The sequence below is a fragment of the Salmo salar genome, chromosome ssa05 (assembly GCF_905237065.1).
Source record: "Salmo salar chromosome ssa05, Ssal_v3.1, whole genome shotgun sequence".
Taxonomy (NCBI): Eukaryota; Metazoa; Chordata; class Actinopteri; order Salmoniformes; family Salmonidae; genus Salmo; species Salmo salar.
The window spans coordinates 283847-303455 of NC_059446.1; the positions used below are offsets into that span (position 1 = coordinate 283847).

Consider the following 19609-nt stretch of genomic DNA (forward strand, 5'->3'; position numbering starts at 1 on the left):
AGTTAGCTTTGCGACAGTATAAAAAATACATTTCGGATTGTTCTTATTTTCTTCAATTAGTTTGGAAAAATATAATGATCGAGCAGCAGTGAGGGCTCTTCGATACTGCACGGTACTGTCTTTCCAAGCTAGTCGGAAGACTTCCAGTTTGGTGTGGCGCCATTTCCGTTTCAATTTTCTGCTTGCTACAGAGCACGGGTATTTTCTGTATACCAGGGAGCTAGTTTCTTATGACAAATGTTTTTAGTTTTTAGGGGTGCAACTGCATCTAGGGTATTGCGCAAGGTTCCTCAGTTAGGTGGTTAACTTACATCTAGACGTTCCGCTAGCGGAACACCTGCTCCAATATCCAATGATAGGCGTGGCACGAATTACAAATTCCTCCAAAATACAAAAACTTCAATTTTTCAAACATATGACTATTTCACAGCATTTTAAAGACAAGACTCTCCTTTATCTAACCACACTGTCCGATTTCAAAAAGGCTTTACAGCGAAAGCAAAACATTAGATTATGTCAGCAGAGTACCCAGCCAGAAATAATCAGACACCCATTTTTCAAGCTAGCATATGTCACAAAAAACAAAACCACAGCTAAATGCAGCACTAACCTTTGATGATCTTCATCAGATGACACACCTAGGACATTATGTTATACAATACATGCATGTTTTGTTCAATCAAGTTCATATTTATATCAAAAACCAGCTTTTTACATTAGCATGTGACGTTCAGAACTAACATACCCCCCCGCAAACCTCCGGTGAATTTACTAAATTACTCACGATAAACGTTCACAAAAAACATAACAATTATTTTAAATTATAGATACAGAACTCCTTTGTGCAATCGAGGTGTCCGATTTTAAAATAGCTTTTCGGTGAAAGCACATTTTGCAATATTCTGAGTAGATAGCCCAGCCATCACGGCTAGCTATTTAGACACCCACCAAGTTTAGCCCTGACCAAACTCCGATTTACTATAAGAAAAGTTTGATTACCTTTGGTGTTCTTCGTCAGAATGCACTCCCAGGACTGCTACTTCAATAACAAATGTTGGTTTGGTCCAAAATAATCCATCGTTATATCCAAACAGCGGCGTTTTGTTTGTGCGTTCAAGACACTATCCGAAGTGTAAATAAGGGTCACGAGCATGGCGCATTTCGTGACAAAAGATTTCTAAATATTCCATTACCGTACTTCGAAGCATGTCAACCGCTGTTTAAAATAAATTTTTATGCCATTTCTCTCATAAAAAAGCGATAATATTCCGACCGGGAATCTGCGTTTAGGTAAACAGACGAAAGAAAACAAAGCATGGGGTCGACGCGGGCACACGCCTGAGTCTCACAGTACTGTGACCAGCCACTATCCAAACGCGCTAATGTTTTTCAGCCAGAGCCTGCAAAGCCACGATTCAGCTTTTTGCCGCCTTCTGAGAGCCCATGGGAGCCGTAGGAAGTGTCACGTAACAGCAGAGATCCTCTGTAATGGATAGAGATAATCAAGAAGGGCAAGAAATTGTCAGACAGGGCACTTCCTGCATGGAATCTTCTCAGGTTTTGGCCTGCCAAATGAGTTCTGTTATACTCACAGACACCATTCAAACAGTTTTAGAAACTTTAGGGTGTTTTCTATCCAAAGCTAATAATTATATGCATATTCTAGTTACTGGGCAGGAGTAATAATCAGATTAAAATTGGGTACGTTTTTTATCCGGCTGTGAAAATACTGCCCCCTAGCCATAACAGGTTAACTGATTTTTGTCCTCTGACGTCCTTGGGTAGGCAGAGGGAGTCTGGAAGGGCATCTAGGAATCTTTGGGTTGTCTGAGAATTTATAGCACGACTTTTGATGCTCCTTGGTTGGGGTCTGAGCAGATTATTTGTTGCGATTGCAAACGTAATAAAATGGTGGTCCGATAGTCCAGGATTATGAGGAAAAACATTAAGATCCACAACATTTATTCCATGGGACAAAACTAGGTCCAGAGTATGACTGTGGCAGTGAGTAGGTCCAGAGACATGTTGGACAAAACCCACTGAGTCGATGATGGCTCCGAAAGCCTTTTGGAGTGGGTCTGTGGACTTTTCCATGTGAATATTAAAGTCACCAAAAATTTGAATATTATCTGCTATGACTACATGGTCCGATAGGAATTCAGGGAACTCAGTGAGGAACGCTGCATATGGCCCAGGAGGCCTGTAAACAGTAGCTATAAAAAGTGATTGAGTAGGCTGCATAGATTTCATGACTAGAAATTCAAAAGACGAAAGTACATATTTTTCTTTGTAAATTGAAATTTGCTATCATAAATGTTAGCAACACCTCCGCGGAATGCACGGGGGATATGGTCACTAGTTTAACCAGGAGGTGAGGCCTCATTTAACTCTGTAAATTCATCAGGCTTAAGCCATGTTTCAGTCAGGCCAATCACATCAAGATTATGATCAGTGATTAGTTCATTGACTATAACTGCCTTGGAAGTGAGGGATCTAACATTAAGTAACCCAATTTTGAGATGTGAGGTATCACAATCTCTTTCAATAATGGCAGGAATGGAGGTCTTTATACTAGTGAGATTGCTAAGGCGAACACCGCCATTTTTAATTTTGCCCAACCTAGATCGAGGCACAGACACGGTCTCAATGGGGATAGCTGAGCTGACTACACTGACTGTGCTAGTGGCAGACTCAACTAAGCTGGCAGGCTGGCTAACAGCCTGCTGCCTGGCCTGCACCCCATTTCATTGTGGAGCTAGGGGAGTTAGAGCCCTGTCTATGTTCGTAGATAAGATGAGAGCACCCCTCCAGCTAGGATGGAGTCCGTCACTCCTCAACAGGCCAGGCTTGGTCCTGTTTGTGGGTGAGTCCCAGAAAGAGGGCCAATTATCTACAAATTCTATCTTTTGGGAGGGGCAGAAAACAGTTTTCATCCAGCGATTGAGTTGTGAGACTCTGCTGTAGAGCTCATCACTCCCCCTAACTGGGAGGGGCCAGAGACAATTACTCGATGCCGACACATCTTTCTAGCTGATTTACACGCTGAAGCTATGTTGCGCTTGGTGACCTCTGACTGTTTCATCCTAACATCGTTGGTGCCGACGTGGATAACAATATCTCTATACTCTCTACACTCGCCAGTTTTAGCTTTAGCCAGCACCATCTTCAGATTAGCCTTAACGTCGGTAGCCCTGCCCCCTGGTAAACAGTGTATGATCGCTGGATGATTAGTTTTAAGTCTAATACTGCGGGTAATGGAGTCGCCAATGACTAGGGTTTTCAATTTGTCAGAGCTAATGGTGGGAGGCTTCGGCGTCTCAGACCCCGTAACGGGAGGAGCAGAGACCAGAGAAGTCTCGGCCTCTGACTCCGACTCGCTGCTTAATGGGGAGAACCGGTTGAAAGTTTCTGTCGGCTGAATAAGCGACACCGGTTGAGCATTCCTACAGCGTTTCCCTCCAGAAGCCATGAGAAAGATGTCCGGCTGCGGGGACCGTGCGAAGGGATTTATACTAACGTTACTATCTGTACTTACTGGTGGCACAGACGCTGTTTCATCCTTTCCTACACTGAAATTACCCTTGCCTAACGATCGCGTCTGAAGCTGGGCTTGCAGCACAGCTATCCTCGCCGTAAGTCGATCGTTCTCCTGTATATTATGAGTACAGCGACTGCAATTAGAAGGCATCATGTTAATGTTACTTAGCTTCGGCTGGTGGAGGTCTCGACGAACCATGTCCCGATATAGCGTCCGGAGTGAAAAAGTTGAATGAAAAAAAGTTGAGTGAGGGAAAAACTAAAAATATAAACAGTAATTAAAAAGTAAAGACCGTAAAGTTGTCAGGTAGCAAAGTAAAATGTGTTTTCATCCCTTCCTCAAACACCACTAAATAACACCATTCATGTTAAGGTAACCTTTAGGTAAAGACATGGATCTTTATTGGACAACAAAAAAGGGAATTTTATTCTAACATTCTACTCTTTCTGAATAAACATCGACCCAGCATCTGTTAAGTGCTTGTGTTCTGTAAAACACACACGCAAGCATGTGCACAGTGGTGTAAAGTAACTAAGTAAAAATACTTTGAAGTACTGCTTAAGTAGTTTTTTGGGGGCATCTCAAATCAAATTTTATTAGTCACATGCACCGAATACAACAGGTGTAGGTAGACCTTACAGCGAAATGCTGAATACAACAGGTGTAGGTAGACCTTACAGCGAAATGCTGAATACAACAGGTGTAGTAGACCTTACAGCGAAATGCTGACTACAACAGGTGTAGGTAGACCTTACAGCGAAATGCTGAATACAACAGGTGTAGTAGACCTTACAGCGAAATGCTGACTACAACAGGTGTAGTAGACCTTACAGTGAAATGCTGAATACAACAGGTGTAGTAGACCTTACAGCGAAATGCTGACTACAACAGGTGTAGTAGACCTTACAGCGAAATGCTGACTTACCAGCCCCTCTGCACTTCACTATTTATAACTTCTACTTTTAATCCACTACATTCCTAAAGAAAATAATGTACTTTTTATTCTTTACATTTTCCCGACACCCAAAAGTACTGTGCTTAGCAGGACAGGAAAATGGTCCTATTCAGTCACTCATCAAGAGAACATGTCATCCCCACCGTCTCTGAAATGGCGGACCACTAAACACAAATGCTTTGTTTGTAAATGATCTGTTCAGTGTTGGTGTGTGCCCATGGCTGTCTGTACATTTAAAATACAAGAACATCATGCTGTCTGCTTTAAGGTACTTCAGGATATTTAAACCCCAATACTTTCACCAGAGTAGTATTTAACTGGAGTCATTTTCTATTAAGGTATTTTTACCTTCACACGTCCTGCCTCTCACATCCAACTGTGTAGCCCGTCGCCTCTATACCATCAGCACAGTGCTGTAGGGTCGAGTCTGTCGGGGTCAGGGTCGAGTCTGTCGGGGTCAGGGTCGAGTCTGTCGGGGTCAGGGTCGAGTCTGTCGGGGTCAGGGTCGAGTCTGTCGGGGTCAGGGTCGAGTCTGTCGGGGTTAGGGTCGAGTCTGTCGGGGTCAGGGTCGAGTCTGTCGGGGTTAGGGTCGAGTCTGTCGGGGTCAGGGTCGAGTCTGTCGGGGTCAGGGTCGAGTCTGTCGGGGTTAGGGTCGAGTCTGTCGGGGTCGAGTCTGTCGGGGTCAGGGTCGAGTCTGTCGGGGTCGAGTCTGTCGGGGTCAGGGTCGAGTCTGTCGGGGTTAGGGTCGAGTCTGTCGGGGTCGAGTCTGTCGGGGTCGAGTCTGTCGGGGTCAGGGTCGAGTCTGTCGGGGTTAGGGTCGAGTCTGTCAGGGTAGACCTCTAGGTCCCAGGCTTGGGGTTTGGGCCGGGCCTTGTCGCTAGGAGGCAGAGGGGGCCGGGCCTTGTCGCTAGGAGGCAGAGGGGGCCGGCTCTAGGTCAGAGGTTAGTCACCTACTGGACATGGTTCAGACATGTTGTATACATGGTAACCACTAGGTGGCATCAGGAAATGGAGAAACAGTGTCAGACCTCTAAGGCTGTGTTCGCACAAGCAGCCCAATTCTGATATTTTTTCAACTAATTTGTCTTTTAACAAATCACATCAGGTCTTTTGACATCAGATCTTTTCCAGATCTGATTAGTGAAAATAGATCAGAATTGGTCTCCCTGTGTGAATGCAGCCTAACAGTCAACAGGCCAGAAGAGGTCAGCTAGCACAACCAGGTAATGGACTAGCTGAGGATGGGTTTGGCTCTGTAGACAGGGGTCAGAGGGTAGAGGTTAATGGTGACAGAGTGGAGGGGTTAATCATAGAAACAAAACAGATAATTGTAAGTCTACGGTGGGATGAAGCAGGGAAACATTACATTTAGGGTTTCATATAAAATTAATCTTTACTACTACATTCACTCCCTCCTTATACCCATCTGTCTCCCTCTCTCTTTATGTGCCATACATCTCTCCCTCTATCCCTCTACACCTCTCTCTCCCTCACTCCACGTGTGCGGGTGTTCTCCCATTAGGCCTTGCAGATCTTGGTCTCGGTGACGAAGGTGTTCTCAAAGTGACGGATGGTGAAACACTCCTCTACCGAACGCTTATGAATCCCTCCTCCTAGAGAGAGACAGAGAGAGGAAATAGAGAAAAGGGGAGAGAAAACAGAGAGAGAAAGAGAATAGAGAGTTAGAGAGAAAGAGAAGAGAGAATAGAGCACGAGAATAGAGAGGGAGAGAATAGAGAGGAGAGCGCAAGAGAGAGGATAGAGCGAGAGATTAGACCCAACAAGAACAGGTCCAAGTACAACAATCTATACACACACACACACAAGCCTTTTACACGTAAGTATTCAGACCCTTTGCTATGGGACTCGAAATTGAGCTCAGGTGCATCCTGTTTCCATTAATCATCATGTTTCTACAACTTGATTGGAGTCCACCTGTGATAAATTCAATTGATTGAACATGATTTGGAAAGGTACACACCTGTCTATATAAGGTCCCACAATTGACAGTACGTCGAGAGCAAAAACCTGTGGAGATGGGGAAACCTTCCAGACGGACAAACATCTCTGCAGCACTCCACCAATCAGGCCTTTATGGAAGAGTGGCCAGACAGAAGCCACCCCTCAGTAAAAGGCACATGACAGCCCGCTTGGATTTTGCCAAAAGGCACATAAAGGACTCAGACCATGAGAAACAAGATTCTCTGGTCTGTGGAAACCAAGATGAACCTCTTCGGCCTGAATGCTAAGAGTCACATCTGGAAGAAACCTGGCACCATCCGTACAGTGAAGCATGGTGGTGGCAGCATCATGTCTGGACGAAACCTGGCACCATCCCTACAGTGAAGCATGGTGGTGGCAGCATCATGTCTGGACGAAACCTGGCACCATCCCTACAGTGAAGCATGGTGGTGGCAGCATCATGTCTGGACGAAACCTGGCACCATCCCTACAGTGAAGCATGGTGGTGGCAGCATCATGTCTGGACGAAACCTGGCACCATCCCTACAGTGAAGCATGGTGGTGGCAGCATCATACTGTGGGGATGTTTCTCAATGGCAGGGACTGGGAGACTAGTCAGGATCAAGGGAAAGATGAACTGAGCAAAGTAAAGATCAAAGTAGGATCAAGGGAGATACTAAAGTGTTTTAGTACTATATCTCTTGACACAATGATGAAAATAATCATGGCCTCTAAACCCTCAAGCTGCATACTGGACCCTATTCCAACTAAACTACTGAAAGAGCTGCTTCCTGTGCTTGGCCCTCCTATGTTGAACATAATAAACGGCTCTCTATCCACCGGATGTGTACCAAACTCACTAAAAGTGGCAGTAATAAAGCTTCTCTTCAAAAAGACAAACCTTGACCCAGAAAATATAAAAAAACTAATCGGCCTATGTCGAATCTCCCATTCCTCTCAAAGATTTTAGAAAAAGCTGTTGCGCAGCAACTCACTGCCTTCCTGAAGACAACCAATGTATACGAAACGCTTCAGTCTGGTTTTAGACCCCATCATAGCACTGAGACTGCACTCGTGAAGGTGGTAAATGACCTTTTAATGACGTCAGACCGAGGCTCTGCGTCTGTCCTCGTGCTCCTAGATCTTAGTGCTGCTTTTGATACCATCGATCACCACATTCTTTTGGAGAGATTGGAAACCCAAATTGGTCCTCACGGACAAGTTCTGGCCTGGTTTAAATCTTATCTGTCGGAAAGATATCAGTTTGTCTCTGTGAATGGTTTGTCTTCTGACAAATCAACTGTAAATTTCGGTGTTACTCAAGGTTCCGTTTTAGGACCACTATTGTTTTCACTATATATTTTACCTCTTGGGGATGTCATTCGAAAACATAATGTTAAATTTCACTGCTATGTGGATGACACACAGCTGTACATTTCAATGAAACATGGTAAAGCCCCAAAATTGCCCTCGCTAGAAGCCTGTGTTTCAGACATAAAGAAGTGGATGGCTGCAAACTTTCTACTTTTAAATTCGGACAAAACAGAGATGCTTGTTCTAGGTCCCAAGAAACAAAGAGATCTTCTGTTGAATCTGACAATTAATCTGGATGGTTGTACAGTCCTCTCAAATAAAACTGTGAAGGACCTCGGCGTTACTCTGGACCCTGATCTCTCTTTTGAGGAACATATCAAGATTGTTTCAAGGACAGCTTTTTTTCCATCTGCGTAACATTGCAAAAATCAGAAATGTTCTGTCCAACATTGATGCAGAAAAATGTATCCATGCTTTTGTTACTTCTAAGTTAGACTACTGCAATGCTCTACTTTCCGGCTACCCGGATATAGCACTAAATAAACTTCAGTTAGTGCTAAATACGGCTGCTAGAATCCTGACTAGAACCAAGAAATGTGATCATATTACTCCAGTGCTAGCCTCCCTACACTGGCTTTCTGTTATACACTTCCGGTTTGGAGCGAGCAGTTGCACTACGCTTCGCTCCACAGGTAATATTACACTTCACTACATTACAACGGCTTGATTTGTTTGATCTGAGCAATTCTTCTTAGCTAGCTACATAGCCGTCTTTGTATCAAAGATAATTGTGTAGTTTAGAGTAAATAGAGTAATTATCGAGGCTAGCTATCTTCATCCTCCTAACGTAGTCAACACTGCTAGCTGCTAGCTAGCTAGTCATCACTGCTAGCTAGCCAACTTCTACCGACTAGCAGCACTGTAGAAACTATTACATTACAACGTAACGACTTGATTAGTGTGGTGTTAGTGTTAGTTAGCCAGCTACATAGTTGTCTTTGCTGTCTCTGTATCTAAGATAATTGTGTAGTTTGAGTAATTATCGAGGTGAGCTAGCCAGCCGCGACGCGACGCCAGACTTAGTCAACCCACCTGGTCATCATTAACCCACTGCTAGCTAGCCAACCGTTACCGACTAGCAGCGCTGTAGATACTAATACTTTACAACGGAACGATTTGACTAGTGCAGTGTTAGCTAGCTAGCTACTTAGTTGTCTTTGTCATAGCTTGATAATTGTATAGTTTAGTAATTATCGAGGTTAGCTAGCCAGCCATCGAGGTTAGCTGGCCAGCTATTTCCGTCCCCCGCGACGCCATTTTTCCTAACCCAGCCAACTATTACCGACGAGCAGCATTGTAGAAACTAAATACATTACAAGGAACGTCTTGATTAGTGTTATGTTAGCTAGCTAGCTACAAAGTTGCTTTGTATCATGACAAGGTGTAGTATTGAAACTATCGAGGTTACCTAGCCAGCTACACGTTCAAAGTCAACAACGCAGCCACTGCTAGCTAGCCTACTCCACCAGCCAGCAGTACTGTATCATTTGTCATTTTAGTCAATAAGATTTTTGCAACGTAAGCTTAACTTTCTGAACATTCGAGACGTGTAGTCCACTTGTCATTCCAATCTCCTTTGCATTAGCGTAGCCTCTTCTGTAGCTTGTCTACTATGTGGCTGTCTATCCCTGTTCTCTCCCCTCTGCACAGGCCATACAAACGCTCCACACCGCGTGGCCGCTGCCACTCTAACCTGGTGGTCCCAGCCCGCACGACCCACGTGGAGTTCCAGGTCTCCGGCAGCCTCTGGAACTGCCGGTCTGCGGCCAACAAGGCTGAGTTCATCTCAGCCTATGCTACCCTCCAGTCCCTAGACTTCCTGGCGCTGACGGAAACATGGATTACCACAGATAACACTGCTACTCCTACTGCTCTCTCCTCGTCTGCCCACGTGTTCTCGCATACCCCTAGAGCATCGAGCCAGCGGGGTGGTGGCACTGGAATCCTCATCTCTCCCAAGTGGACATTCTCTCTTTCTCCCCTGACCCATCTGTCTATCTCCTCATTTGAATTCCATGCTGTCACAGTTACCAGCCCTTTCAAGCTTAACATCCTTATCATTTATCGCCCTCCAGGTTCCCTTGGAGAGTTCATCAATGAGCTTGACGCCTTGATAAGTTCCTTTCCTGAGGATGGCTCACCTCTCACAGTTCTGGGTGACTTTAACCTCCCCACGTCTACCTTTGACTCATTCCTCTCTGCCTCCTTCTTTCCACTCCTCTCCTCTTTTGACCTCACCCTCTCACCTTCCCCCCCTACTCACAAGGCAGGCAATACGCTTGACCTCATCTTTACTAGATGCTGTTCTTCCACTAATCTCATTGCAACTCCCCTCCAAGTCTCCGACCACTACCTTGTATCCTTTTCCCTCTCGCTCTCATCCAACACTTCTCACTCTGCCCCTACTCGGATGGTATTGCGCCGTCCCAACCATCGCTCTCTCTCTCCCGCTACTCTCTCCTCTTCCATCCTATCATCTCTTCGCTCTGCTCAAACCTTCTCCAACCTATCTCCTGATTCTGCCTCCTCAACCCTCCTCTCCTTCCTCTCTGCATCCTTTGATTTCCTCTGTCCCCTATCCTCCAGGCCGGCTCGGTCCTCCCCTCCTGCTCCGTGGCTCGACGACTCACTGCGAGCTCACAGAACAGGGCTCCGGGCAGCCGAGCGGAAATGGAGGAAAACTCGCCTCCCTGCGGACCTGGCATCCTTTCACTCCCTCCTCTCTACATTTTCCTCTTCTGTCTCTGCTGCTAAAGCCACTTTCTACCACTCTAAACTCCAAGCATCTGCCTCTAACCCTAGGAAGCTCTTTGCTACCTTCTCCTCCCTCCTGAATCCTCCTCCCCCTCCCCCCTCTCTGCGGATGACTTCGTCAACCATTTTGAAAAGAAGGTTGATGACATCCGATCCTCGTTTGCTAAGTGAAACGACACCGCTGGTCCTGCTCACACTGCCCTACCCTGTGCTTTGACCTCTTTCTCCCCTCTCTCTCCAGATGAAATCTCGCGTCTTGTGACGGCCGGCTGCCCAACAACCTGCCCACTTGACCCTATCCCCTCCTCTCTTCTCCAGACCATTTCCGGAGACCTTCTCCCCTACCTCACCTCGCTCATCAACTCATCCTTGACCGCTGGCTACGTTCCTTCCGTCTTCAAGAGAGCGAGAGTTGCATCCCTTCTGAAAAAACCTACACTCGATCCCTCCGATGTCAACAACTACAGACCAGTATCCCTTCTTTCTTTTCTCTCCAAAACTCTTGAACGTGCCGTCCTTGGCCAGCTCTCTTGCTATCTCTCTCTCAGAATGACCTTCTTGATCCTAATCAGTCAGGTTTCAAGACTGGGCATTCAACTGAGACTGCTCTTCTCTGTGTCATGGAGGCTCTCCGCACTGCTAAAGCTAACTCTCTCTCCTCTGCTCTCATCCTTCTAGACCTATCTGCTGCCTTTGATACTGTGAACCATCAGATCCTCCTCTCCACCCTCTCCGAGCTGGGCATCTCCGGCGCGGCCCACGCTTGGATTGCGTCCTACCTGACAGGTCGCTCCTACCAGGTGGCGTGGCGAGAATCTGTCTCCGCACCACGTGCTCTCACCACTGGTGTCCCCCAGGGCTCTGTTCTAGGCCCTCTCCTATTCTCGCTATACACCAAGTCACTTGGCTCTGTCATATCCTCACATGGTCTCTCATATCATTGCTATGCAGATGACACACAATTAATCTTCTCCTTTCCCCCTTCTGACAACCAGGTGGCGAATCGCATCTCTGCATGTCTGGCAGACATATCAGTGTGGATGACGGATCACCACCTCAAGCTGAACCTCGGCAAGACGGAGCTGCTCTTCCTCCCGGGGAAGGACTGCCCGTTCCATGATCTCGCCATCACGGTTGACAACTCCCTTGTGTCCTCCTCCCAGAGTGCTAAGAGCCTCGGCGTGACCCTGGACAACACCCTGTCGTTCTCCACTAACATCAAGGCGGTGACCCGATCCTGTAGGTTCATGCTCTACAACATTCACAGAGTACGACCCTGCCTCACACAGGAAGCGGCGCAGGTCCTAATCCAGGCACTTGTCATCTCCCGTCTGGATTACTGCAACTCGTTGTTGGCTGGGCTCCCTGCCTGTGCCATTAAACCCCTACAACTCATCCAGAACGCGCAGCCCGTCTGGTGTTCAACCTTCCCAAGTTCTCTCACGTCACCCCGCTCCTCCGCTCTCTCCACTGGCTTCCAGTCGAAGCTCGCATCCGCTACAAGACCATGGTGCTTGCCTACGGAGCTGTGTACCTTCAGGCTCTGATCAGGCCCTACACCCAAACAAGGGCACTGCGTTCATCCACCTCTGGCCTGCTTGCCTCCCTACCTCTGAGGAAGCACAGTTCCCGCTCAGCCCAGTCAAAACTGTTCGCTGCTCTGGCACCCCAATGGTGGAACAAGCTCCCTCACGACGCCAGGACAGCGGAGTCAATCACCACCTTCCGGAGACACCTGAAACCCCACCTCTTTAAGGAATACCTGGGATAGGATAAAGTAATCCTTCTACCCCCCCCCCTTAAAAGATTTAGATGCACCATTGTAAAGTGGTTGTTCCACTGGATATTATAAGGTGAATGCACCAATTTGTAAGTCGCTCTGGATAAGAGCGTCTGCTAAATGACATAAATGTAAATGTAAATGTAAGGCAAGGGCTGAGTTCAAGGTTTTACTGCTAACCTACAAAGCATTACATGGGCTTGCTCCTACCTATCTTTCCGATTTGGTCCTGCCGTACATACCTACACGTACGCTACGGTCACAAGACGCAGGCCTACTAATTGTCCCTAGAATTTCTAAGCAAACAGCTGGAGGCAGGGCTTTCTCCTATAGAGCTCCATTTTTATGGAATGGTCTGCCTGTCCGTGTGAGAGATGCAGACTCGGTCTCAACCTTTAAGTCTTTATTGAAGACTCATCTCTTCAGTAGGTCCTATGATTGAGTGTAGTCTGGCCCAGGAGTGTGAAGGTGAACTGAAAGGCTCTGGAGCAACGAACAGCCCTTGCTGTCTCTGCCTAGCCGGTTCCCATCTCTCCACTGGGATTCTCTGCCTCTAACCCTATTACAGGGGCTGAGTCATTGGCTTACTGGTGTTCTTCCATGCCGTCCCTAGGAGGGGTGTGTCACTTGAGTGGGTTGAGTCACTGACGTGGTCTTCCTGTCTGGGTTGGCGCCCCCCTCAGGTTCGTGCCGTGGGGGAGATTTTCATGGGCTATACTCGGCCTTGTCTCAGGATGGTAAGTTGGTGGTTGGAGACATCCCTCTAGTGATGTGGGGGCTGTGCTTTGGCAAAGTCTCGGTGGGGTTAATATCCTGCCTGTTTGGCCCTGTCCGGGGGTATCATCGGATGGGGCCACAGTGTCTCCTGACCCCTCCTGTCTCAGCCTCCAGTATTTATGCTGCATTAATTTATGCGTTGGGGGGCTAGGGTCAGTCTGTTTAATCTGGAGTATTTCTCCTGTTTTATCCGGTGTCCTGTGTGAATTTAAGTATGCTCTCTCTAATTCTCTCTTTCTCTCTCGGGGGACCTGAGCCCGAGGACCATGCCTTAGGACTACCTGGCATGATGACCCCTTGTTGTCCCCAGTCCACCTGGCCGTGCTGCTGCTCCAGTTTCAACTGTTCTGCCTGCGGCTATGGAACCCTGCCCTGTTCACTATGCTGGTCATTTATGAACATTTGAACATCTTGACCATGTTCTGTTATCATCTCCATCTAGAAAAAAGAAACGCACACCTTTAAAGGCGAGGTGCTGGCTAGCGGAGTAGAACACTAGAAAATAAAGGAAAGCCGCACACTCTAAGAGCTCAGATGCAAAAATTTTATCACCAACGTTTCGACAGCGAAGCTGTCTTCATCAGGGTATCATCAAACACTGCGAGATGAGTCATTTATATAGTGTCAAGAGACACACAGGTGTTTGTAATCATGGCCAAGTATGGCCTAATATCATTGGTTAACTCAAATATTTAAAAAAAATGGCATACAAAGAACATACAAAAAGACAAACAAATGGATAGCATACGATCATAGCATTTGTAGTCTAAAATGTATCTAACAAACAATTACAATGGCAAAATCACAATTATCACAAGAATGGCTTCAGATCAAAGTCTATGTTGAGACCGAAGGGAGCAAGGGTCTTTAACCTCTATGGGCTAGGTGGGACGCTTGCGTCCCACCTACGTAACAGCCACTGCCAGCCTGTGGCGCGATTTTCAAAACCTTAAAAATCCTATTACTTCAATTTCTCAAACATATGACTATTTTACAGCTATTTAAAGACAAGACTCTCGTTAATCTAACCACACTGTCCGATTTCAAAAAGGCTTTACAACGAAAGCAAAACATTAGATTATGTCAGCAGAGTACCAAGCCAGAAATAATCAGACACCCATTTTTCAAGCCAGCATATAATGTCACCAAAACCCAGAAGACAGCTAAATGCAGCACTCACCTTTGATGATCTTCATCAGATGACAACCCTAGGACATTATGTTATACAATACATGCATGTTTTGTTCAATCAAGTTCATATTTATATCAAAAACCAGCTTTTTACATTAACATGTGACGTTCAGAACTAGCATACCCCCGCAAACTTCCGGGGAATTCGCTAACATTTTACTAAATTACTCACGATAAACGTTCACAAAAAGCATAACAATTATTTTAAGAATTATAGATGCAGACCTCCTCTATGCACTCGATATGTCCGATTTTAAAATAGCTTTTTGGTGAAAGCACATTTTGCAATATTCTAAGTACATAGCCCAGGCATCACGGGCTCGCTATTTAGACACCCGGCAAGTTTAGCACTCACCATAATCATATTTACTATTATAAAAGTTTGATTACCTTTTGTTGTCTTCGTCAGAATGCACACCCAGGACTGCTACTTCAATAACAAATGTTGGTTTGGTCCAAAATAATCCATCGTTATATCCGAATAGCGGCGTTTTGTTCGTATGCGTTCCAGACACTATCCGAAATAGTAAAGAAGTGTCGCGCGCATGGCGCAATTCGTGACAATAAAATTCTAAATATTCCATTACCGTACTTCGAAGCATGTCAACCGCTGTTTAAAATCAATTTTTACGACATTTTTCTCGTAGAAAAGCGATAATATTCCGACAGGGAATCTCCTTTTCGGCAAACAGATGAAAAAAATCCCAAAGGCGGGGGCGGTCGGGTCACGCGCATAAGCCCAGTGTCCCTTGATCGGCCACTTGAGAAAGGCGATAATGTGTTTCAGCCTGGGGCTGGAATGACGACATTCTGTTTTTTCCCGGGCTCTGAGCGCCTATGGACGACGTGGGAAGTGTCACGTTAGAGCAGAGATCCTTAGTAAATGATAGAGATGGAAAAGAAGTTCAAGAAATGGTCAGACAGGCCACTTCCTGTAAAGGAATCTCTCAGGTTTTGACCTGCCATTTGAGTTCTGTTATACTCACAGACACCATTCAAACAGTTTTAGAAAATTTAGGGTGTTTTCTATCCATATGTAATAAGTATATGCATATTCTAGTTACTGGGTAGGAGTGGTAACCAGATTAAATCGGGTATGTTTTTTATCCAGCCGTGTCAATACTGCCCCCTAGCCCTAACAGGTTAAATTAAAGATCCAGGCAGCCTCTCGTTTTAACAATAAATTATCAAGGTCACCCCCTCTCCTCGGGAGGGTGACATGTTCAATACCAATATAACGCAGAGACGAAATCGGATGGTTTGCTTCCAAAAAGTGGGCCGCAACTGGGTAAGTTAAGTTTTTGCACCTAATGGTGCTACGATGCTCTGAGATACGTACTTTTAATTCACGCTTTGTTTTACCCACATAATTTTTACCACAAGGACAAGTTATAAGATAAATAACTGCCTTAGTGGAACACGTAATAACACCTTTAATTGGGATAGATTTCCCTGTTTGGGGGTGTTTGAAGGATCTACATTTATAAGTGCCATTGCATTGAGCACAGCCATTACACTTGTAATTTCCATCCAGTATGGGCGCAAATAGACGTTGTTCAGGAATATCTTGGGGTGGTAAATCAGAGTGTACCAATTGGTCTCTGAGATTTCTGCCCCGCGAGAATACGACCAGGGGAAGATCAGAAAACACATTAACGAGACTATCATCATATTTCAGAATGTGCCAATGTTTGTGAACGATTCCTTTAATTTGTTCAGAGCACTTTGAATAGCGGGTAGTGAGAACGCAAGAATGCGTCTTTTTGCGAGACTGACCTTGAAAAAGGTCATGTCTAGTTTTGTTTTGAATTTTCTCAATGGCAATATTAATCTGATCATTTTTATACCCCCTCTCCTTGAACTTTCTGTGCGTCTCAGCCATATTTCTGTCGAAATCTGATTGTTTAATACAAATTCTTTTGATTCGACAGAATTGGCTGTAGGGCAAACTATTTTTCAAGGGCAGTGGGTGACAACTATCAGCCCTCAACAAACTGTTACGATCAGTAGGTTTCCTGTAAAGATCAGTGTATAAAACATTATCTTCACACACGATCAAAAGATCAAGAAAACTAATTTGACGTGTATCAGACTGCATAGTAAATCTCAAATGTTCAGAACAGGAGTTAAGAAAAGCATAAAACGCCTGGAGCAGTTCTGCATCACCCCTCCATAGAACAAAAATATCGTCAATATACCGTTTCCAAATAATGATGTTAGGCAAGAAAACATTTTTAGAGGGTTGAAAATGGATTGTTTCTCCATGTAACCCACATACAAATTAGCATAGTTAGGAGCCATGGGGGATCCCATAGCAGTACCCTTCGTCTGAATAAAGAAATCATTTAGAAACATGAAGTAGTTGTGGGTGAGTACTATTTCAGCCAATGTTATAATGCAGCACTGGAAGGTAGCTCATTAGGGTCACGTTGCAGAAGAAAATGTTCCATGGCTTCAATACCGCCCTCATGTGGAATATTTGTGTATAACGACTCAACATCAAAAGTAACTAACAAGGTGTTCTCAGGCAGAGGATCAAGAGATTCAATGATAGAGATCATACTGCTGGTGTCCTTTACAAAGGAGGGGAGCTGTTCTGCAAGTGGTCTAATAAAAAAATCCACAAAAGTAGATAGAGGGGCCGTTACTGCATCAATGCCCGCTACAATAGGGCGCCCTGGAGGGTTTGTAACATTCTTGTGTAATTTCGGCAAAGTATAGAAAGTGGCAATTTTAGGGTGTTGAATGGCCAGAAAGTCATATTCTTTTTTAGTTATCTGACCAGAATTTAGATAACCATCTAGGACAGTAAAGATAGTATTCTGAAATTGGGAAGTAGGGTCACTTCTGAGTTTCTTGTAAAAGGTGTTGTCAAGCAGTTGTCTATGACACTCATTTACATAAGCTGTCCTATCCATGAGTACAACCGACCCACCCTTATCAGCAGGACGAATAAGGACTGACGTATCGGATTGTAAATCAAGCAAAGCTTGTTTTTCATCCTTAGATAAATTATGGAAAGATTTGAAGTCCTGTTTATTCTTAAGGAGATGAGCAACATCTTTTTCAACAAGTCTGCAATATGTCTCGATAGAGTGATTGCGATTGGCTGGAGGTACAAAATAACTCTTGCTTCTAAAAGGAGTCGGAGTACGTACAGGTAAGTAACCTACTGGTTCAATAGAAGTGTCAGGATTAGGGGAGCTAAAGTATTCCCTTAAACGGTTGTTTCTAAAAAACTTGAACATGTCTACCTTAACGTCAAAATCGTTACACTGTGTTGTAGGCACAAAAGATAACCCTTTATTAAGCAAAGAGACATGGGCAGGGCTCAATATCTTGCTTGGTAAATTAAAGACACTCAGTCCCGTGGGTTCTGGGACCGTGTGAACGGTCTCCTCTGCCTCTGATAGTCGTTTCTTCTTACCCCGTCGGGTGCGGCATCTCGTCGATGCGCGTGCCTGCGGCCACCTGCGCCCTTCCGTTGGCCCAGTCTCTCGTTGAATAAAAAACTGCCACTGGAAGCCGATGAGGCGCTGGTTGTAGAGTGTTGGTCAGACGGGTGTGGATCAAAGTAAGTGTCATCCCTCCTGCGTCTGACATGGAGAGGAGCAGGACCTCCTTTGTCAGGGTTTCTCCAGAAGTAGACTTTATCCTCGGCCTTATCTTTTTTGTCTTGGTTGAATTTCTTGATTTTAAGTTCCTTTATTTCTGTGGACAGCTTGTCCTGGAGCGCTTGGTTAGTTTTCATCAGTTCATTGAATATGCCATCATCATTAACAGCTATTTGTAGAGCTGTGCGTTTGTCTTTAATCGTATTATCCATTTCACTAAAATCCTTTTTCAACTGGTCAACAATTAATGTCATTAAATCAATAGAGCACTTGTTCCACCCGGCACAGCCAGAAGAGGACTGGCCACCCCTCATAGCCTGGTTCCTCTCTAGGTTTCTTCCTAGGTTTTGGCCTTTCTAGGGAGTTTTTCCTAGCCACCGTGCTTCTACACCTGCATTGCTTGCTGTTTGGGGTTTTAGGCTGGGTTTCTGTACAGCACTTTGATATATCAGCTGATGTAAGAAGGGCTATATAAATACATTTGATTTGATCCTTGGTGAATACCTGCTCCAGAGTGCTCAGGACCTCAGACTGGGGTGAAGGTTCACCTTCCAATAGGACAATATCCCTAAGCACAGAGTCAAGACAACTCAGGAGTGGCTTCGGGACAAGTCTCTGAATATCCTTGAGTGGCCCAGCCAGAGCCCGGAGTTGAACCCGATCGAACACCTCAGGAGAGACCTAAAAATACCTGTGCAACGAAGCTCCCCATCCTACCTGACAGAGCTTGAGAGGATCTGCAGAGAAGAATGGGAGAACCTCCACAAAAAAAGGTGTGCCAAGCTTGTAGCGTCACACCCAAGAAGACTCGAGGCTGTAATCGCTGCCAAAGGTGCTTCAACATATTACTGAGTAAACGGTCTGAATACTTATGGAAATGTGATATCAGTTTAATTCTAAAAAAAACTGTTTTCACTTTGTCATTATGGGGTATTGTGTGTAGATTGATGAGGGAAAAAAATATTTAATACATTTTAGAAAAAGGATGTAATGTAACAAAATGTGGAAAAGGTCAAGGGGCCTGAATCCTTTCTGAATCCAGTGTATATGGATGATGTATAACACCAGGCACATTTAACAGTTAGGCTGTTGATTATAGACCTAATTATGTTGGTTTCCTCTCTCCTCACTTCTGTTTGACAATTAAGACAAGGGCTGTTTTCTCAACAGCAATATGCTGGTTAACTTTGCCATTATGCACACTGCAATATGCTGGTTAACTTTGCCATTATGCACACAGCAATATGCTGGTTAACTTTGCCATTATGCACACAGCAATATGCTGGTTAACTTTGCCATTATGCACACAGCAATATGCTGGTTAACTTTGCCATTATGCACACAGCAATATGCTGGTTAACTTTGCTATTATGCACACAGCAATATGCTGGTTAACTTTGCTATTATGCACACAGCAATATGCTGGTTAACTTTGCCATTATGCACACAGCAATATGCTGGTTAACTTTGCTATTATGCACACAGCAATATGCTGGTTAACTTTGCCATTATGCACACAGTAATATGCTGGTTAACTTTGCCATTATGCACACAGCAATATGCTGGTTAACTTTGCTATTATGCACACAGCAATATGCTGGTTAACTTTGCTATTATGCACACAGCAATATGCTGGTTAACTTTGCCATTATGCACACAGCAAT

At 45.0% G+C, this 19609-nt stretch overlaps 1 protein-coding gene across 2 annotated transcripts in view; it reads right to left on the reverse strand.

The window, feature by feature from the left end:
* Window positions 1-3905: 3905 nt before the first annotated feature.
* Window positions 3906-19609, reverse strand: part of itm2a (Integral membrane protein 2A) — a 30942-nt gene continuing 15238 nt past the window's right edge. The window contains exons 6-7 of one of the 2 annotated variants that reach the window (XM_045717672.1): window positions 4441-6106; window positions 3906-4211 (exon numbers count right to left, since the gene is read on the reverse strand). In XM_045717672.1, coding sequence (XP_045573628.1) covers window positions 6012-6106 — 95 coding nt within the window. In that variant the 3' untranslated portion in view covers window positions 3906-4211; window positions 4441-6011. 2 annotated transcript variants of the gene reach the window in all.